The 20,792-nt window shown below is 49.2% G+C and overlaps 3 protein-coding genes across 8 annotated transcripts in view; 2 read left to right on the forward strand and 1 right to left on the reverse strand.

The window, feature by feature from the left end:
* Window positions 1-142: 142 nt before the first annotated feature.
* Window positions 143-3,859, forward strand: sh2d5 (SH2 domain containing 5). Of its 3 annotated transcripts, none has more exons than XM_088390775.1 (10): window positions 143-381; window positions 929-994; window positions 1,058-1,138; window positions 1,226-1,300; window positions 1,380-1,526; window positions 1,619-1,819; window positions 1,898-2,084; window positions 2,482-2,590; window positions 2,894-3,053; window positions 3,276-3,859. In XM_088390775.1, exons 2-10 carry the CDS (start codon window positions 944-946, stop codon window positions 3,495-3,497), a joined length of 1,233 nt encoding a protein of 410 aa, XP_088246901.1. In that variant the 5' UTR covers window positions 143-381; window positions 929-943; the 3' UTR covers window positions 3,498-3,859. The 3 variants fall into 3 exon arrangements, with proteins under 3 accessions (XP_088246901.1, XP_088246902.1, XP_088246903.1); XM_088390776.1 differs by having other exon boundaries at window positions 2,485-2,590; XM_088390777.1 differs by lacking the exons at window positions 143-381; window positions 929-994 and having other exon boundaries at window positions 1,064-1,138; window positions 1,226-1,281.
* Window positions 3,860-3,878: 19 nt separating this feature from the next.
* Window positions 3,879-20,792, forward strand: part of kif17 (kinesin family member 17) — an 18,305-nt gene continuing 1,391 nt past the window's right edge. Inside the window, exons 1-14 of one of the 4 annotated variants that reach the window (XM_088390770.1) lie at window positions 3,879-4,341; window positions 4,706-4,945; window positions 5,038-5,184; window positions 5,337-5,438; window positions 15,070-15,259; window positions 15,381-15,836; window positions 16,051-16,121; window positions 16,217-16,382; window positions 16,741-16,796; window positions 16,864-16,985; window positions 17,311-17,539; window positions 17,869-18,127; window positions 18,239-18,448; window positions 18,654-20,792. The exon at window positions 18,654-20,792 is cut by the window's right edge and continues 1,391 nt beyond it. In XM_088390770.1, coding sequence (XP_088246896.1) covers window positions 4,715-4,945; window positions 5,038-5,184; window positions 5,337-5,438; window positions 15,070-15,259; window positions 15,381-15,836; window positions 16,051-16,121; window positions 16,217-16,382; window positions 16,741-16,796; window positions 16,864-16,985; window positions 17,311-17,539; window positions 17,869-18,127; window positions 18,239-18,448; window positions 18,654-18,802 — 2,388 coding nt within the window. In that variant the 5' untranslated portion in view covers window positions 3,879-4,341; window positions 4,706-4,714 and the 3' untranslated portion in view covers window positions 18,803-20,792. Of the gene's footprint in view, window positions 4,342-4,705; window positions 4,946-5,037; window positions 5,185-5,336; window positions 5,439-12,233; window positions 13,011-15,069; window positions 15,260-15,380; window positions 15,837-16,050; window positions 16,122-16,216; window positions 16,383-16,740; window positions 16,797-16,863; window positions 16,986-17,310; window positions 17,540-17,868; window positions 18,128-18,238; window positions 18,449-18,653 lie in introns of those variants that run through there. The other 3 variants (XM_088390771.1, XM_088390773.1, XM_088390772.1) reach the window with 3 other exon arrangements.
* The window catches only part of LOC148391302 (uncharacterized), a 2,674-nt gene continuing 1,241 nt past the window's right edge, over window positions 19,360-20,792 (reverse strand). Inside the window, exons 3-4 of the mRNA XM_088390774.1 lie at window positions 20,654-20,792; window positions 19,360-20,586 (exon numbers count right to left, since the gene is read on the reverse strand). The exon at window positions 20,654-20,792 is cut by the window's right edge and continues 57 nt beyond it. Of these exons, the coding sequence (XP_088246900.1) occupies window positions 19,550-20,586; window positions 20,654-20,792 (1,176 nt within the window). The 3' untranslated portion in view covers window positions 19,360-19,549. The remainder of the gene's footprint in view (window positions 20,587-20,653) is intronic.

The raw sequence follows: 20,792 nt of genomic DNA on the forward strand, positions 1-20,792 counted from the left end.
AAATGATAATATACATTTATATTTTTAATTCCAAGTTTCTAGACTGATTTAGTTGTGAGCAAACTATTTTAGACCTTAAAGTTCAAAAGAAACAGCACATTATTCATTTAGCCGTGAGCGTGATAACAATTAGGGGGCGGGGCGATTTGGAATTCCATCGCGTGGAGGTGCGCTACTTCCGCCTTCTGACTTGTGACGTCGCAACCGTTAACAAGTAGCAATGTGAGCGGTGCGAAGCGAGAGGCGACACCAAGGCGAAAATCACATAACTTCACTTCCCGTTCCTCTCCCTCTCCTCTAACCCAACACCCACCCGCTATCTCGGCTTGAACAGAATACCTGGGTCGAAGCACCAGCCGAACTCGGACCGCCGGACTTCAGGTGACTAAAGGTGGCGGGGGCGTCGACGAAGACGGTCTCGGTTGAGACTGCGACTGTTGTTGTTTTTTATTATGGAGGAAACTTGTCGAAGAGAATACCTGACTTAGAAAGTTTTAATTTGCTGTCTTTATTATTTCCGCCAACTTGCTTGTGTGTAATTGTTGAATATGGTGAGACGCAACACAAGAGAAATGTCATCCAGCATCTGCTTTTTATACCACTTCTAATTTGGGATTTTTAAAAAAATTTTTTATTAGTTTTTCCCCAGATGAAATAGTGTGAATAATTGACAAACTAGATTGGAATTTCCGTGTCTACTTTGAGTACATAGCATAATATCTGAACACTGTTCAAGTAATATATGTCCAAGTGGTGCTTGGGATTTGTATAATTGCAATGTGGACCGTCAAAGTGGATAAAAATCCAATGCTTATCCTCTTTTGGATTGATTTGACAAGATAAAGTTAACCAAAACTGCTGTTCAACTTAACAGTAAATAGAATTCTTCCTCTTTGTACATTAATGTAAACTGTATGCATATGTGCAGAGATCTTCAGACGGCATGGGAGAAACAGCAGTTAGAGAGGATGGTGCAGTGATGCGATCAGCTGAGGTCAGCACTATTCGTATATTACTGCCATTATTCAATATCTAATGCTCCATTTTGGCTCCAAAGTATGTCGGGTCGTTTTCGGTGGACGACAGCTGCCTGGATGACCAGATGGATCAGTTGCACAGGAACCTGAAGACCCTGAATGTAAGTCCTGCTGCTTGACTTTCAAATTGTTCCAAGTTCAAAAGCACTTCTTGTTCCCCCATCCATTTTCTGTACTTCTGCTTCCAGACATGCAAGAAAAGTAGGCCTGTATCCCTCAAGTTCTCCATCAAAGGCGTGAAAATGTACGACGAGGATGAAACAGTATGGATGTTTATGTCATTTTTTTTTCTAACTGCACCTAACAATGGTTATGTGCTCCAACTTGTCTTCCGTCCTGCAGACCCTCCTGATGGCCCACGCCCTTCGTAGAGTGTCACTGTCCACCGCTCGGCCCAGCGACTCCCAATTCGCCTTCGTCTCCCACAACCCGGGCAGCGCCGACGCCCAGCTGTACTGCCATGTTTTCAGAGCCAGACACGCCAGAGCCGTAAGAAACCAGATAGATTTAGAAATGATTATTTCAAATATGCATCATGAGCGTGGGTGAAGAAAGTATGCGCTTGCCCGTTTTCCTTTTAGGCTCAGTTCCTGAACCTTCTGCTGTGCCGCTGTTTCCAACTATCTTATTTGGAGAAGCACCCGGACGAAGCCCAGGAACTTTCTTCCGGCTCCGCACCTCGACGTAACCCGTCGCTTCTCAACCATGGCTTCCCGCTCAGTGTTAGCGCCCTGGTGTCTTTCAGAAGAGCTCCCTTTCGAGGCTTGACGTTCGGATCCAAGGTCGTAAGACAAAGTGGTTTTGCTTGTTTTTCAAGACAGTTATTGAAACACAATTGCTTTTTTTTTGGCCGCATGCAGAAAGATGACAAGGTTTGTGACGAGCAGCCTCTTGGCAGCCAAGACGAGGTCTTTCCCACCTACTCGCCGTCCCTGGTGCGCAAGAAAGCCATCCGCAACAAAGTGCTCCGCGCCGGGGCTTACCGCTCCTTCACGTTCACGCCGCTCAAGCAGCGCCACGTGCAGGAACGCCTCAGCGCCTCACAAGGTGGGCCCGCAGTTCACAAGGCGCTCTGCAGATTCAGGGAGTTGATTAGGTAATGCCTTTGCTCGCTCGATGGGGAGCTCACCTGGAGGTGTTTCTTTGTGAGCTTTCGCAATCCTGTCACGGGTGCTCACGTTTGAGTCTCGAACAAGATGGAACATGTTTGGTTTTCCTCATGTTTGATGTTTGTCTTCACCCCTTGCGAGTACAGTGATTCCTACCCACACACACACACACATTAGCGAGGGTATCAAGCAACGTTTGTGTCTCCAAACTCTTGACTGGTGCTGACTGTATGTGACTAGCCAACTGCCAATATAGGCAGGGGCTCGGTGTACATGCAATAAAAGATGTGTCCATTGCAACAATCTTAGAAGGATGTCTTCTCTTGTCCGTGCAGTAGAAAAGGACCAAGACAAGACCCCAGCAAGACGATCCCGTACTCCGAGCCTGGCCGAAACTGAGGAAGCGCTGGCTCAGGCTGTGTGGTGTTGGGATGGTATCGCAACGTGAGTAGTATGCTTTTTTTTTTGTTTCATATTTTAAAACTCTTCTCGGGTGTCTTGATAACATGTACAAAATGCTTATGTGAGAACACCTTAAGGATCACAAAGTGTAAAACAAATACAACCCTGCTGAGATTAGCCTGCCCTGCTTGGCCAATGGAGAGGCCAGCTTTGGTTACCATGACAACTACCGCAACATCCATTTGTAACACCGAATCCCGAGATTTGTCAGAAGTTAATGTTTTTATTTCAAGTTCATTGCGTGTCCCCTTTAAAAACAATGCAGCTCCTTTTTCTGTGTCCCAGTGACAGTAGCTACTCCCTCCTGGCTGATGACGTTTTGGGATCCTACCTCCTGTGCCCGCACCCCAAGAAACCCAAAAGCGGATCACTCATCATTCGCTTTCCATCTGGCCTCATCACCCACCTCATTCAAAACACACGTAAAGGGAATTTTCTCTTGGAGGTAACCGGACACAATGAGCGTACATGCCAATCACTGTTTTGTGAAACTCCCAGCATTTTAGTCTTTCCCCAAGGAGAAGGAGTATTGAATACATATTGCTGGCAATATTGATTAAGTCGGGTAAATTCCTACTGAGTCACCAGATGCAGTAAATGTCATATTTTTCTCAAAACTAAATAGAGAAATGTTATGTCTATTCTTTTTGTCTGTGGCACGTGGTAGAAATGCAAAGCTGAATTTAGTTCCATCGGAGAGCTGATTGAACATTACACGGAGAACCAGGATGGACTGCCGTGCCGGCTGAGCTGTGCTCGGGTCAACCACTGCTACGAGTGGGAGGAGGAAGACTACGCAGAGCCCAAAGCCCAGGAGCTAGACACAAACTTGAACAAAAGCAGAATGCAGAGGATTGTGAAAGGAAAATGGATGAAATTTGGACACTAGAAGTGGACAACTGCTAACTTTTTTTTTTTGCATGTCATCCTTCACCAAGTCACATTATGTGTGGTTGGACATTTCAAAGTTTATTAATACTTAGCGCACCTTTTTATTCACCCTGTTGGCACTTCAAGTTTGTGTAAGGTATTGGCCATTTGTTCAAGGCTGTTGTTTTGTATTTGCTGCTTTTATGTTTTTATATGTGTATTTTTTTAAATCAAGTTCCAGTGTTTCTAAGGCATGCACTTGTCCTGCATAGTATTTGCTCAATCTTTATGGAAAAGAGCCCAGGTTGTTAAATCTGATGGCAAAGCTGTTTTTTCCCCCTCAGTTTTCAAGATGCTGCAAATATATTTGTTTCAATTAAATTGTTTTGTTGGTATCATTAACGCTCATGTAGCACTTTAGCAGATACCCAAATACCTATGTTGCCCTTACCAAGATGGCCACTGGACGAGAGCTTGCGGTTCTGTTGACAGGCTTATATATTTAAAGTTTGCACCCACTGGAAAGTGCTTTCGTGACATGCGAGACATTCACTAACTTATTTGATTGCTTTTGCACCAGTCATGTGATCGTATGATTGTGACCGATCGAGCTGCCCCTACCAAAATGGCCGCCCTGGAAAAAACAGGAGGCTGGCTGCTCGTTGCTAGGCACCGTCCAAATTGTGGAGTGGCAACAGGAAAGGCGAAATGAAACCTGTCACGACACACGAGAAGCGGAAAACAAATTATGCCTTTAATCGGCTTTCTTTTGTCGACGGGCGAGTTATTTTCCACCGAACTTCAGCGGACGTGTTTTGGGAACTGTTCGACGTCGAGTTTTGAAACTATTGCAAGTAGTTCTGGTGAGTGGCCAATTGAAATCAGCGTGTTCTTCGACCGGCCGCCATATTAGGCGCACCATAAATTGTTAAAAAAATAAGGCAAAAATATAATGCGCCGTCTTGAATCATTTTAATATTGTCTACTATGTATTCTCACAAGTGTGTTTTGCTTATTCTTTGGCTTTTTAATGTGATGCTACCCCAAATCCTCAAGGTGACGGAGGAAATGTGGCCAATAAGGCTACTCCAATTTTCCCAGTCTTTCTTTATTCAATCAAGGCACATTTAAAAAAGTCTCACACCACACCATCAAACAAAATTGTCACATTTCAATTAAAATGAAAACGTTTTGGCACAGTGATTGAGAATCTCCTCATCCTTCCAGGTGGCTGACATGGGGTCCGAATCTGTGAAGGTGGTAGTCCGATGCAGGCCCCTGAATGACAGGGAGAGAGCTCTGGGTTCCAAGATGGTGCTGACCGTGGATGTGCAGCGCTGCCAGTGTTTCATCAAGAAGCTTGCATCAGCCGACGAACCCCCCAAGCAGTTCACCTTCGACGGGACGTACTTCACCGATCAAACCACAGAGCAGATGTACAATGAGAGCGCCTATCCATTGGTAGAGGTGAGCCTTTATCTCCAATTATTTTCATACAAGCTATTTAAAAATAACTTACATCTGTTCCCTTTAACATAAAATGTATAAATATCTTACAGGGGGTCACAGAAGGATACAATGGCACAATATTTGCGTACGGCCAAACAGGAAGTGGCAAGTCCTTCACTATGCAGGGTGTGTCTGAGCCTCCGGCCCAGAGGGGGGTCATCCCACGAGCCTTTGAACACATCTTCGAGAGCATTCAGGTGGATTTGGCAGCACGTACATGATTGATTGATTGACTGATTGTTTATTTGAGAGTTTGTCCAGTTTGGAGTAACCATCAATTTACCGTTGCCGATGTATAAAAAGTATCAAGTACTAAATGTTCTACAAAAACTTTGCCTGTGTGCGCTAGTGTGCAGAAAATGCCAAGTTCCTGGTGAGGGTGTCCTACTTGGAGATTTACAACGAAGAAATACGAGACCTCTTGGGAAACGACACCAAGCAGAGATTAGAGGTTTGTAGTGTCCTTTACTCTCCGTAACATTAGAAAGTTCCATCCATCCATCCATCTTCTTCCGCTTATCCGGGATCGGGTCGCGGGGGCGGCAGCTTTCGGAGGGACTCCCAGACTTCCCTCTCCCCAGCCACTTCATCCAGCTCATCCCGGGGGATCCCAAGGCGTTCCCAGGCCAGCTGAGAGACATAGTCTCTTCAGCGCGTCCTGGGTCGTCCCCGGGGTCTCCTACCGGTGGGACATGCCCGGAACACCTCCCCAGGGAGGCGTCCAGGAGGCATCCTGATAAGATGCCCGAGCCACCTCATCTGGCACCTCTCAACGTAGAGGAGTAGCGACACGACCGAGTCTCTCCCGGATGACCGAGCTTCTCACCCTATCTCTAAGGGAGAGCCCGCACATCCTGCGGAGAAAACTCATTTCGGCCGCTTGTATCAGGGATCTCGTTCTTTCGGTCACGACCCATAGCTCGTGACCATAGGTGAGGGTAGGAGCGTAAATTTGCCTCTTGGCTCAGCTCTCTCTTCACCACAACGGACACGACTGTTCTATTCCCCCGCGGGAAAGGAGACAACCAGAGGACAGGACCCTCTTTGTGAGTCCCATTTCACTCTAAGCCTTATTTTTCTTATTATTATTACCTGCCTGGTCGTGTATGCGTTCTATTCTCCTTTTTAACTTTCCCTGTGGTGTTCGGGAACGCCCTTGATGGGTAAGACCGTTGTTTAATTCATCCATGTATTTGATCGCCGTTGACAGTGGGAAGAAAAGCACCAGTCTGCCGCATTTCCTCAAACTCTATTCTAATTTCTAAAGGAGCATCCGTAAATCCTCCGGCCCTAAGAAAGGGATGTGTGGACGGGATGTGGGATTGCGGTTTGTGTTCCAGAGTTGCCGCCGATTGCGGTTCGTGTTCCAGAGTTTCCGCTGATTGCTGTCCGTGTTCCAGAGTTACCGCCGATTGCGGTTCGTGTTCCAGAGTTGCCGCCGTTTGCGGTTCATGTTCCAGAGTTGCGGTTCGTGTTCCAGAGTTGCCGGCGATTGCGGTTCGTGTTCCAGAGTTGCTGCCGATTGCGCTTCGTGTCCCCCGAGTAGCCGCCGATTGCGCTTCGTGTCCCCCGAGTAGCCGCTGATTGCGGTTCATGTCCCCAGTGTTGCTGCCGAGCGCGGTTAGGATTTTGCCATAGGCCAGTGAGGTTGTTTGGACTGGTGCGCTTACCCCCCACCCCCCAGTTCGCCACGTGGGGGTTTTGGTTTTTGGGACGTCAGGAGCCGTTCCTTGTGGTTGGGTACTGTCAGTGTCTGTGTGCTCGCCCCTCCCTTCCTGTGTCTCTCAATCTATGTATTAATCACAGTCACCTGCCTCTCGTTACCTGTCTGTTCCGTTATTCATGTCCATAATCGAGTATCTATAGTTTGCTCAATAAACCCTGGTCCAAGCTGCATTTGGTCGCCCTGCTCCATTCCATCCAAGACAATGCCAGGCACAAGCACAAGCACAAGCCAGGCACAAGCACAAGCCAGACACAAGCACAAGCACAGGGACAAGCACAAGCACAGGCACAGGCACAGGCACAATCACAAGCACAGCCACAAGCACAGGCACAAGCACAAGCACAGGCACGGCAGAGCACGGCACAGGCACGGCACATCAAGGCTCGGCACGGCACAGGCACAGGCAGGCACAAGCACAAGCTGGCACGGCACGGTAAGGCAAGGCACGGCAAGGCACGGCAAGGCACGGCAAGGCAAGGCAAGGCAAGGCAAGGCAAGGCAAGGCAAGGCAAGGCAAGGCAAGGCAAGGCAAGGCAAGGCAAGGCAAGGCAAGGCAAGGCAAGTACAAGGCAAGTCCAAGTCCAAGTCCAAGTCCAAGTCCAAGTCCAAGTCCAAGTCCAAGTCCAAGTCCAAGTCCAAGTCAAGTCAAGTCAAGTCAAGTCAAGGCAAGGCAAGTACAAGGCAAAGCAAGGCAAGTCAAGGCAAGGCAAGGCAAGGCAAGGCAAGGCAAGGCAAGGCAAGGCAAGGCAAGGCAAGGCAAGGCAAGGCAAGGCAAGTACAAGGCAAGTACAAGGCAAGTACAAGGCAAGGCAAGGCAAGGCAAGGCAAGGCAAGGCAAGGCAAGTACAAGGCAAGGCAAGGCAAGGCAAGGCAAGGCAAGTACAAGGCAAGGCAAGTACAAGGCAAAGCGAGGCAAGGCGAAGCGAGGCAAGGCAAGGCGAGGCGAGGCGAGTACAAGGCGAGGCGAGGCGAGTACAAGGCGAGGCGAGGCGAGGCGAGGCAAGTACAAGGCGAGGCGAGGCGAGGCAAGTACAAGGCGAGGCGAGGCAAGTACAAGGCAAGGCAAGGCAAGCACAAGGCAAGTGCAAGGCAAGGCAAGGCAAGGCAAGGCAAGGCAAGGCAAGGCAAGGCAAGGCAAGGCAAGGCAAGGCAAGGCAAGTACAAGGCAAGTACAAGGCAAGGCAAGGCAAGGCAAGTACAAGGCAAGGCAAGGCAAGTACAAGGCAAGTGCAAGGCAAGGCAAGGCAAGGCAAGGCAAGGCAAGGCAAGGCAAGGCAAGGCAAGGCAAGGCAAGGCAAGGCAAGGCAAGGCAAGGCAAGGCAAGGCAAGGCAAGGCAAGGCAAGGCAAGGCAAGGCAAGGCAAGTACAAGGCAAGGCAAGTACAAGGCAAGGCAAGTACAAGGCGAGGCGAGGCGAGGCGAGTACAAGGCGAGGCGAGGCGAGGCAAGTACAAGGCGAGGCGAGGCGAGGTAAGTACGAGGCGAGGCGAGGCGAGGCGAGGCGAGGCGAGGCAAGTACAAGGCAAGTACAAGGCAAGGCAAGTACAAGGCAAGTGCAAGGCAAGGCAAGTACAAGGCAAGGCAAGGCAAGTACAAGGCAAGTGCAAGGCAAGGCAAGGCAAGGCAAGGCAAGGCAAGGCAAGGCAAGGCAAGGCAAGGCAAGGCAAGGCAAGGCAAGGCAAGGCAAGGCAAGGCAAGGCAAGGCAAGGCAAGGCAAGGCAAGGCAAGGCAAGGCAAGGCAAGGCAAGGCAAGGCAAGGCAAGGCAAGGCAAGGCAAGGCAAGGCAAGGCAAGGCAAGGCAAGGCAAGGCAAGGCAAGGCAAGGCAAGGCAAGGCAAGGCAAGGCAAGGCAAGTACAAGGCAAGGCAAGTACAAGGCAAGGCAAGTACAAGGCGAGGCGAGGCGAGGCGAGTACAAGGCGAGGCGAGGCGAGGCAAGTACAAGGCGAGGCGAGGCGAGGTAAGTACGAGGCGAGGCGAGGCGAGGCGAGGCGAGGCGAGGCGAGGCAAGTACAAGGCAAGGCAAGGCAAGGCAAGTACAAGGCAAGTGCAAGGCAAGGCAAGGCAAGGCAAGGCAAGGCAAGGCAAGGCAAGGCAAGGCAAGTACAAGGCGAGGCAAGTACAAGGCAAGGCAAGTACAAGGCAAAGCAAGGCAAAGCAAGGCAAGGCAAGGCAAGGCAAGGCAAGGCAAGGCCAAGGCAAGGCAAGGCCAAGGCAAGGCCAAGGCCAAGGCAAGTACAAGGCAAGGCAAGGCAAGGCAAGGCAAGGCAAGGCAAGGCAAGGACAAGGCAAGACAAGGCAAGGCAAGTACAAGGCAAAGCAAGGCAAAGCAAGGCAAGGCAAGGCAAGTACAAGGCAAGGCAAGGCAAGGCAAGGCAAGGCAAGGCAAGGCAAGGCAAGGCAAGTACAAGGTAAGTGCAAGTACAAGGCAAGGCAAGGCAAGGCAAGGCAAGGCAAGGCAAGGCAAGGCAAGGCAAGTACAAGGCAAGTGCAAGTGCAAGTACAAGGCAAGGCAAAGCAAGGCAAAGCAAGGCAAGGCAAGGCCAAGGCAAGGACAAGGCAAGGCAAGGCAAGGCAAGGCAAGGCAAGGCAAGGCAAGGCAAGGCAAGGCAAGGCAAGGCAAGGCAAGGCAAGGCAAGGCAAGGCAAGGCAAGGCCAAGGCAAGGCCAAGGCAAGGCCAAGGCAAGGCCAAGGCAAGGCCAAGGCAAGGCCAAGGCAAGGCCAAGGCAAGTACAAGGCAAGGCAAGGCAAGGCAAGGCAAGGCAAGGCAAGGCAAGGCAAGGCAAGGCAAGTACAAGGCAAGGCAAGGCAAGGCAAGGCAAGGCAAGGCAAGGCAAGGCAAGGCAAGGCAAGGCAAGGCAAGGCAAGGCAAGGCAAGTACAAGGCAAAGCAAGGCAAAGCAAGGCAAGGCAAGGCAAGGCAAGTACAAGGCAAGGCAAGGCAAGGCAAGGCAAGGCAAGGCAAGGCAAGGCAAGGCAAGTACAAGGCAAGGCAAGGCAAGGCAAGGCAAGGCAAGGCAAGGCAAGGCAAGGCAAGGCAAGGCAAGTACAAGGCAAATGCAAGGCAAGGCAAGGCAAGGCAAGGCAAGGCAAGGCAAGGCAAGGCAAGGCAAGGCAAGGCAAGGCAAGGCAAGGCAAGGCAAGGCAAGGCAAGGCAAGGCAAGGCAAGGCAAGGCAAGGCAAGGCAAGTACAAGGCAAGTCCAAGGCAAGGCAAGTACAAGGCAAGTACAATGCAAGTACAAGGCAAGTATAAGGCAAGTATAAGGCACGGCAAGTACAAGGCAAGGCAAGTACAAGGCAAGTATAAGGCACGCGAAGTACAAGGCAAGTACAAGGCAAGGCAAGGCAAGGCAAGGCAAGGCAAGGCAAGGCAAGGCAAGGCAAGGCAAGGCAAGGCAAGGCAAGTACAAGGCAAAGCAAGTACAAGGCAAGTACAAAGCAAGTACAAAGCAAGTACAAGTCAAGCGCAAGCGCAAGCGCAAGCGCAAGCCATATACAAGCACAAGCCAGACACAAGCACAAGCACAGGCACAGGCACAAGCACAGGCACAGGCACAAGCACAGGCACAAGCACAGGCACAAGCACAGGCACAAGCACAGGCACAAGCACAAGCACAAGCACAGGCACAGGCACAAGCACAGGCACAAGCATAGGTACAAGCACAGGCACAAGCACAGGCACAAGCACAGGCACACGCACAAGCACAAGCACAGGCACAGGCACAAGCACAGGCACAAGCACAGGCACAAGCACAGGCACAGGCACAGGTACAAGCACAGGCACAAGCACAGGCACAAGCACAGACAGGATCGAGCACGGGCAAAGCGCTGGCACAGGCACAAGCACAGGCACAAGCTTGCAGGCTCAAGCAGTGGCACATGCACAGGCGTGGCGCAGCCGCAAGCAGGCACAAGCACAGGCACAGGCACAAGCTCGGCACAGTATTGTACGGCTCGGCGAGGGCACGGGCGCAAGCACAAGCACAAGCACAAGCTTAAGCACAGGCACAGGCACAGGCACGGCAGAGCACGGCACAGGCACAGGCACGGGCGGAAGCACAGGCACGGGCACGGCACGGCACGTCAAGGCTCGGCACGGCACAGGCACGGGCAGGCACAAGCACAAGCTGGCACGGCACGGCACGGTATGGCACGGCATGACACAGCAAGGCAAGGCACAGCAAGGCAAGGCAAGGCAAGGCAAAGCGAGGCAAGGCACCGCAAGGGAGGGCGAGGCAAGCACAAGGCAAAAGCATGGCGAGGCGAAGCAAGGCAAGGCAAGTCCATATGAGGGCTAGGCAAGGCAAGGCAAGGCTGGGCAAGGCAAGGCAAGGCAAGGCAAGTACAAGGCAAGGCAAGGCAAGTACAAGGCAAGTACAAGGCAAGTACAAGGCAAGTACAAGGCAGGTACAAGTACAAGGCAAGTACAAGGCAAGTACAAGGCAAGTACAAGGCAAGTACAAGGCAAGGCAAGTACAAGGCAAGGCAAGGCAAGTACAAGGCAAGTACAAGGCAAGGCAAGGCAAGTACAAGGCAAGGCAAGGCAAGGCAAGGCAAGGCAAGTACAAGGCAAGTACAAGGCAAGTATAAGGCACGGCAAGTTCAAGGCAAGTACAAGGCAAGTACAAGGCAAGGCAAGTACACGTACAAGTCAAGTCAAGGCAAGTCAAGGCAAAGCAAGGCAAAGCAAGGCAAGTACGAGGCAAGTACGAGGCGACGGGAGGCGAGGCGAGGGGAGGCGAGGGGAGGCGAGGCGAGGTGAGGCGAGGTGAGGCGAGGCAAGGCAAGGCAAGGCAAGGCAAGTACAAGGCAAGGCAAGGCAAGGCAAGGCAAGGCAAGGCAAGGCCAAGGCAAGGCAAGCGCAAGGCAAGCGCAAGGCAAGCGCAAGGCAAGCGCAAGGCAAGCGCAAGGCAAGGCAAGCGCAAGGCAAGCGCAAGGCAAGCGCAAGGCAAGCGCAAGGCAAGGCAAGCGCAAGGCAAGCGCAAGGCAAGCGCAAGGCAAGCGCAAGGCAAGCGCAAGGCAAGCGCAAGGCAAGCGCAAGGCAAGCGCAAGGCAAGCGCAAGGCAAGCGCAAGGCAAGCGCAAGGCAAGCGCAAGGCAAGCGCATCATAAGAACATTCCAGTCCAGAACGGATGTGTTATTCCTCTTAGTTATACTGCATCCATTGCAGCCTGGTCAACCTAGAAGAGGGACCCTCCCATCTGTGGTCTCTTAAGGTTTCTAATTTCCCCTAGCTGGAGTTTTGAGTTTTACCCTTGCCCTCTTGGGAGTTTAAGACCAGGGGATGTTTGAGAATATTTGCCATTTTTCACATGTCATGAGTGTTGTTGTTAGTCACCTCAATGTTGAACAGAGGCTGTGATTTACCAAAGTCGAATTCCTTGTTTGGCAGCCTCAGACATGGCAAATAAAAACCCTTGAATCTTGAACATTGTGACATAATGGAACCTGCTAACGCCATTTGCAAAGCGTGGAGCAGCACACTAGTTCTCATTTGTGTCTGCATGTTTGAATTTGTTTTAGGATTGCCCCAGCGAGCTAACACATCATGGAATCCGCCACTGAGGGGGTAACACCGTTAGCAGGGCGTGGAGTAACACGTCGACAGACGATCTAAATAAGTCACAGTTGTTGTTCAACTATTCCTCTTTTTTCTTTTTTTTTTTTTTTTTTCATGACTGTAATGTAGCGTTGGCCATCGCCTGAACGCCGACGGCAGCTGCGCCTCCGTGCGTCAACTGATAAGGAGCATTTAACGGGACGACGCCGTGCGGCGTATCCCCCGATAAATAAAAATAGAATAAAGCTTTCACCGTGTTCAGGCTTCAGCTGCATTTGCTGACCACCGTCTGTAGAGACGGCAGGCGGGCGGAGAATCGATTAAATCCCCGCGATCATTATAATCCAAGGTAAACGCTGACATTTCTGGCAGCCTGTTATTTTTGACTGAGGGGTGTAACGCGCGCCGCACAAATGCATACTATATGGGGAGAGGAGCGCGGGAAAATCAGTGGCCGAAATGCATTAACGTCACATGACATTATTATTTGGCGCCAAAAGCCTCGTCCGCTGCCACTAGACTCGTGAGGATGGCGGGCTTGGTGGGGGGGACATTGTCGTGAGGCCGAAATGCATTAACGTCACATGACATTATTATTTGGCGCCAAAAAGCCTCCCTCGTCCGCTGCCACTAGACTCGTGAGGATGGCGGGCTTGGGGGGGATTGTCGTGAGGCCGAAATGCATTAACGTCACATGTCCGGGCGGCCATTATAACGAAACGGAGAAGATGCCAGCCATGGTATGTGCATATATAATAATATTATAATTGTAGATATGTGAACAATCTAATTATTAGAAACTAGCAATTGGACAAACATACTGTCATGAAGCTGTGTAATGATGCAGAAAGGGAATATCCGAGCAATAATAATACATTTTATTACAGGCTCTTGGCCCACAGGGTAAAAAAAAATAAAAAATAAATCACATACATTAAAATAAATAAAAAGAGTACATTTCAAATGTTATGAGAGGCACTCATGCCAGCGTCCTCTGATGGTGGATGTGTACCTTATAGCAGTGTTTCCCAACCTTTTTTCAATCACGGCACACCTTTTCATTGGAAAAAATCTCGCGGCACACCGCCAACAAAAATCTGTTATATTACAACGAAACAGGTACAGTCCTATTCCTATATATGTATGGAGAGTCGAATAATTTAATAGAAATGAATACTAAATATTCTTTAAATTGTATTCCTTTTTTAAATAAAAGTGACAGTTTTTTTAAAAAGGTTTTAAGAAAGAAACTATTTAAAGTGATTGTGATTAAAATAAAAGAATCAACGTGATTTTGTTTACTGTTTTAGACTAGGTCTATAAATATTGCAACAATAAGAACAAAGTCACTTTTAAAGACGCTCTGCAGTGTGCCGCGGCACAGTGGTTGGGAAACACTGCCTTATAGCACTGCATCCAGTATACCTCACAGATGAATGTTGACGTCAATAAAACAAAATGACGTACTTTCCACAAAGTGATCTGAGCACATGTAAGAAATGGAGAGTTGGTTTCCAAAGCTTGGAGCTGCTGCGGCCATGTTCCGCCCTACGAGACCAGTGCATCCGATACGTTGCGTGATCGTGGAACTGAACAATTCTAGTCTCCGTTTCACCGAGCATGCATGCGTTTGGAATGTTGGAAAGAACCATACTTAGGACTTAAAGGAAACTCGATGCAAGCAATGTATATCGCAGGCGATACAGTATGTATGACAGGAGAGCCCTTTTGGCCCAGACCTTTATTCCCCAGACAGGACCGTTTATGTCCTAAAGTGTTCATGATTTGCATTCTTCACAGTGTGGTGGCAACGTTTACTTCCAGTGGAGTTGGTAGTGTTCTGGTTGATCCCTGTAGTGAGATGCCTTTCAGCTTTTATCTAATTATTTTGCAGGATTCAGATGTGGAAAACGTATTTTTACTGTCGAGTTTTTATCTCTCTGGGCATTTGGCTTTGCATTATACGCTGAAATATTTGTGCTGCTTAATCGTGTTGTAGCTTCAAACGTCCACTTGGGTGCACTCTGATGGTGCACCAGAGGCCAAAGTGTAACCTGATCCTGCCCCTCAGACACAAGGAAACTTGGGAGTATCATCAGCTGCAGAATTGTGTGTTGCCTAAAAGACCTCAGAAATCCTCTTCTGAATGAACGGACAAATATAGTTAGATACTCTAAAATCTTGGAGAAAGTCTTCCAAAATGCTGCAGAGGGAGAATAACTGCCAATGAACCCATCACCAGTGACTTTGTTGATGGGAGCAGGCACAAGGAGGGCACACTACCCGCGGATCTTCACTCATTCGTGTTCCGTGATACGGGGGCAGACTCTGGCCAAGGGTTGCCATTGACCTACAATTGGCTTCGTTCTACTTTACCAGGAAAAAAGTTACTGACTGAAGTTAAAGTGACTGAAACAAAACAAAATAACATGATTTGAAAACGAAACGAAACAAAACAAAATGTACTTTTGGAAAATAAAATAAACAACTTTTTTGTTTCTTCAATTTATTTGCATGTTACTAAAACGAGAAACCCTGTACTAGCCAGAAAATTCCCAGAATTTTTTTTTTCCCCTCCACGGAGCCAAAACACACTTTACATGTCGACAATAAACCACAAAACTATCCATCCATTTTCTGCAGGACTTGTCTCTCTGTTAGCGTAACGGAAGTCTGGAGGGCGGGTATATTTGATTGTCTCCTGTGTGAGCATCATCTTTTAGCACTCTATTAAAGTAGCTTCATTCTGTTTATATGTGGTCACAAACACTGTTTTTTTTTTCTGCTCTCTGTGGCTAGCTAAAAGAGCACCCGGAGCGCGGGGTGTACGCTCGGGACCTGTCCATGCACACGGTACACAATGTGCTCGAGTGCGAGAAGGTGATGGAACGCGGCTGGCGGAACCGTGCCGTGGCCTACACCTTGATGAACAAGGACTCATCTCGCTCGCACTCCATCTTCAGCATCCACCTGGAGATGTGCCACACAGGTCAGGCCATACACACAAAAACTGTACAAACACATCCTTTGTTTTTTGAGGTGAGAAGATAATGAAATATTAAAAGCTCGATAGCGCCACTAAAAAACTCGGTGTTGTTGTCTCTCCACAGACGCAGCAGGCCAGGACCACCTCAGAGCCGGGAAACTCAACCTGGTGGATCTGGCGGGAAGCGAGCGTCAGTCCAAAACGGGCGCGACGGGCGAGCGTCTGCGCGAGGCCACCAAAATCAACTTGTCGCTCTCGGCCCTGGGCAACGTCATCTCGGCCCTGGTGGACGGCCACTCCAAATACGTCCCCTACCGTGATTCCAAACTGACCCGGCTGCTACAGGACTCGCTGGGCGGCAACACACGAACCCTGATGGTGGCCTGCCTCTCGCCGGCCGACAGCAACTACGAGGAGAGCCTGAGCACGCTACGCTACGCCAACCGCGCCAAGAGCATCCGGAACCGGCCGCGCATCAACGAGGACCCCAAGGATGCGCTGCTTCGAGAGTACCAAGAGGAGATAAAGAAGCTGCGGGCCCTCATCTCGGGCCAGCTTGCCTCTGATGGCCCCGTTCCACGTGAGTAGACAGAGGAATTGTCATATTTGAAGTTTAATTCCTGACAAGTACATTTAATATTATTATTATATTATTGAATTTTCAAGTCTTCAAAAATCCATAGCAACTACAACTATTTTATTTTGAGCATTAGGGTTGTATTTGTTTTAATTACACGGCGGGCCGGATCAAATGCTCCTGCATCGAGTCATGTGTGAATGCTTAAATGCTGCAGCCATCATGTCCAAGCACCAAGGAGAGGTTTCCGCTAGCCCCACCGATGGTGACAAGGAGAAGATTAAAAAGGTAGCTTCCAGCAGAATGTTCCCACGCTCACATATCACTTGACGTCATGGCTGCTGTTGTCCTGTTGGAGTTGACTTACTACTCTGGCCTTTTAGGACTACGAGGAAAGACTGGCCAGGCTGCAGGCTGACTTCAGCGCCGAGCGGGAATCCAAGGCCAAGCTGCAGGAGGACATTGTTGCCCTGCACACCTCCTATCAGAGCAAACTGTCTGTCCTGGAGAAGATCAAATCCACCAGGGGGAGCTCTTCCCCAAAGAATGGTGAGCTTGACAAGTTCAAAACGTCAGTAACACTACTCGTGAGTTCTAAACGTCAGCAACACATGTGCAATATGGAACCTAGTCCCTGCTAGAAATACCGAAAATTATGAGTGATCTTCCAAACAGGTGTGGTGGAAATGTAGGGCAGATTACAACAATAAAACAAGCGCTTTATCACTTTTTATGTTTCATAAAAGAATGATATGTAATTATGTGGAGTGGACTTAAGCATTGAACTCATGTAGACGCTATATAAAAAAAAACTTAAATAAATAAATAACTGAATTTACAAATCACAACACATGAATAGGGAAAGCTCATTGTTTTGTCTTTTATTTGCTTTGTCTCCCACCACAAGAGAGCCCCAGCAGTGTGACAGCAGAGACAGACCTCTCCCCCAACAGCATAAATGAGGTGCACACACGTGAAGAAAAGTGCTCCGCCATCAACATGTAAGTCTAACTTCTCCTTTGCACCATAGCTGAGCCAGCCCACTGTGCCACGTGCTGCTGAAGGGATCCAAACAAGTCCAGATGGAGTGTCAGAAGAGTCACCTGGTGTCAGCACAGCAGGGGATGTGGAGCAGAAAGAAGCTCTGGAGAGGTTGGTGGCCTGCTGCCATGTGTTCTTACTCTCAGCACCAAGGACAGTTCAGGTGGATTGACCTATCTCATGAACCCCAAAACACATTTCTACATATTATTATCTTATTGTAAATTGTAAACAAATCTCTGTAAATTGGTTAAAACCTTCCGAAATACCACAAGGGGACTTTCCAATAGTATTCATTTGGGAAAATACTACATTGACCAAAAGTGATTTCAATAAGACTAAAACCCACTTTAAAAGACATTCAGACAGACCTCCACCTGGCCAGAAGACACAGCTGGGCAGATGGACTTTACCCACTTCATTGTCTCCTGTGCAGGCTACAGAGGCTGGAGCAAGAGGTGGTTGGCGGCGAGCAGGCCCGCAACAAAGAATTCCAGCAGAGGCAGCGGCAGAGGAGGAAGGTGGCCGATCAAAGGAAAGCTCAGCTCGTCAAAGCATTGTCGGACAACAGCGAGGAGAGCGACAACGTGCTGTTCAGTGTCTACGACTCCATTCAGGAGGAGGTTCACGCCAAAGGTCAAATGCTACTCAAGGTCCAGGGAAAGGTCGGTCACAGCGCCACAACAGTCACGTATAATGTTAGACACGATTGCACCTCTAATCGCATTATTATTGTTGTTTTGGATAGTCTAAAGTATTTATAGTAACCTCAGTATAAAATTATATTATTTTGTCTGTTAGATAAACATAACCCAAATTCAAGATGTGTCCTATTAAAAAGTAAAAAAACACATTGAATCAAAACTCAAAGACTCACTGATGTAATTGTCAATCAAAGCGAAGCATGATTATTTTTGGAAGAGCAGCATTTTTGATACACCTGAAATCCACGAGTCGGAAACATCTTCTAAAACATGGCCTTTTTATCAATCAGCTGAAAGAGGCCAAACTGGAGATCCGCGACCTGCAGACGGAGTTTGAGGAGGAGAGGAACGACTACCTGGCGACCATTCGTCGCCTGGAGCGCAAGGGCCAGCTCCTTCACGGCCTCCTTGAGCGCATGGCACCGCTGGTTCGCCGTGACTGCAACTACAGCAGCTTGGAGCGCCTGAAGCGAGAGGCCGCGTGGGACGAGGAGAGCGCCACTTGGAGGATTCCCGACGTGACCATCCAGAGAACCACGCTGCCCTCAGGTGGGTTTTTCTCCTCATTTGGTGGACTCGACTCAAATAGCCTGTTTAAAGCGGTATTGCATTCCGACTGTGTCCCAATTTCAAGACGTTCTTCGTGTCCTCTTCCCTCAGCCGCGCCTTCAAAGCTCTCTCCACCCATAGTCCCTGCTGACGATCCCGAAACACTTGCGGCCCGGTCTCAAGCGTGTGTTCCTCAGCAGGCTGAGGAGGACCGCTACAAGGAGCTTCTGGACCGCAGCGACAGTGAAAACATTGCTAACGCTTACTTCAGATCCAAGAGGGCCAGCCAGCTGCTCAGAGGTGAAACAGCTGCGGGACATGGTGAGATTTTTTTTTTCTCACATCCTTCATGCATCAGTAGATGCATACGCAGCGACTACCTTCTGTCAATCTCACAGATCAATTTTACGAGTATAAAAAGTCCACACACCCCTGCTTTTTTGTGGTGTGAAAAAAATGAGACATTAAAAAGCTTTTTGAATCAGTTGTTAGGCGAGGAAATGAACCTGAACGCCTTCTTCTGCAGCCCCCCACGGCCCCACCCTCTTGAATGGCTCACCCAACCTCAGCACAAACGCAAGCCTGGACTCCATCATGCCACGTCCCTTCCGCCTGGAATCCTTGAGCGTCCCGGCGTCCAAGGCAAAGCGGAAGAAAAACAAATCTCATCAATAACGGAAGTAAAGTCTTGGGATGCAAGTGTCACTTTCACAAATCATGTCCAACCTCACTAGTTTTAGACGACTTTTTTAGACCATTTGAATCTTACTGCTCACCATTTTAGCATTTATTGCACGATTAACGGTAAAGATGCTTTTCGGACTTTACTTTTTAGGCTCCAGCCTGCTGGCCCTGTGTGTCACACTTCACAATTTAACCTCCATCATAGAATGAGTTGACAGTAAGCGAGCCGTATCAGTTTCAGAACTTGACACCCCTTGTTTGCCGTAGAAATATAAGCCGTAGATCACACGCACGTACACACCTATTGGCCAAGCCATGCGCCTCAGCCTGCGAAGGCAACAATTGGCCATTGAGGCATTACATAACCACACAAGGAAGAAATTCAAACATGCAAAAGGGGAACACAGCAGGGCAGAGTGAAACGTAAGGTCTGTTGACTAAGTTAACATGCGTGCCATGCTCCAGCTAATCTGATAATGGCAGAGCAGCCGACCTCCCTCCATAGTAAGACGACTCTTACGAGTCAAACAATCCTCAGTGACTCCAAGTGGCTGCTGTCAAATGTTTTAATTTTCTTGTTGGTGTGTGAAAAAAGGATAGAAATGATCTTTGTACTTTTCAAAGCTACACACATACTGACCGCTGGACCTACGATGGAAAGAGCTGCTCCTTTACGTTCTTCATCATCTTCATTCTTACCACGAGGCCTCTTTTGACTCAGGAAGTCGACTGCTCTGCTTACTTGTCCTTGAGCAGTCCCAACTTCCTGAGCGCCTCTTTTCTGTCGGCGTCCATTCCAGGCACCATCATGACTGTGTACGTCACACAATCTGAGGCTTTGGGGGCGACTGGCGGATCCTCAGCGACACTTTTTAGTTCTGAATGGTTCTTGTCATTTTTGTGCTTGACCAGGACAGTAGGTTGCTCTGGACTGGCCACCTTCAAACTGTTCAGTTGGTTGGGATGTGAAAGCGAGGTGGTCCTGGAATAGTGGTGGAAACTAGCACTGCTCAGCAGACCCTTGTTCCTCAGCACAGGACCGGGTGCCGGAGGCTGGCAAAAAGACGGACTTCTCAACGGATTTACACTCGTGAGTCGTTTTGAAAATCCGTTGCCCGCAGACAAATAAGACTTTGGGAGCTCCAGTTGGGCCACTTGAGTAGTTTCTGAGTGTTGGTCTTTGAGGAGGCCTAACTTTTGCAAAGCTTCCCGTCTCACCACTTTGGGATCTGTCGCGTTCTTGAGACTGTACGGTGAGTTTGAGGTGGGGGTTGCTTCCTTTTCTCTCTTCACGGAGATATTTGAAGACATTTTGGGGAGTTTGGGTACAACAGGTGGCGGGCCTGCCATAAATCTGCTCACCTTGGAGATGGCTCTGTCAAGCCTTCCCACATTTTCAGTGTTTGGATCTTCTTTGATGACAGGAGGGCCTATGGTGTGATCCACTGTAGGACATAAAGGTGTTTTCTTTGTGGAGGCGCTCCTCCGCAGGTAGACAAGTGCATCGTAGGATAAAGGTCCCCTTTCACCTGTCTTCACAAAGTGGTCTTTGGCTTTGCTTGCGGGAGGTTTCATAACGTTGACCTCGTGAACACCGGCAGGCTTTTGGCTCGATGAAAGCGATTTCTTGTTTAGTTGAATTCCAGCTTTCACGCTTGGTTCACAACAATTGGAGCCGCTCGCCAAAACAAAAGGTGTTGGTACAAGATAGTTCTGGATGGCTTTGTTCTCCACTTTCTCCCTGATGGTTTCCAAAGCGTTGTGCTTTTGCAGACCTAGAAGAAAAAAGATGTTTGGAAGCAACAACGCAAAGAACATTTTTCACTTCCAAAGTGAGCTCACCATTGAGCTTGGTTTTGCTCATGGAGGCTGACAGATGCGCTAGTCGAGAAGCCAAGCAGCCAGGGTCAGGCAAGAGGTCCACTTCGTCGTTGGCGAGTCCGCTGTCGTCCTCGGTGTCCAGAGACTCGATGGTCTCTTC

The sequence above is a fragment of the Syngnathus floridae genome, chromosome 11 (genome assembly GCF_059516105.1).
Source record: "Syngnathus floridae isolate MCC-2025c chromosome 11, RoL_Sflo_1.0, whole genome shotgun sequence".
In the NCBI taxonomy this organism is placed as follows: Eukaryota; Metazoa; Chordata; class Actinopteri; order Syngnathiformes; family Syngnathidae; genus Syngnathus; species Syngnathus floridae.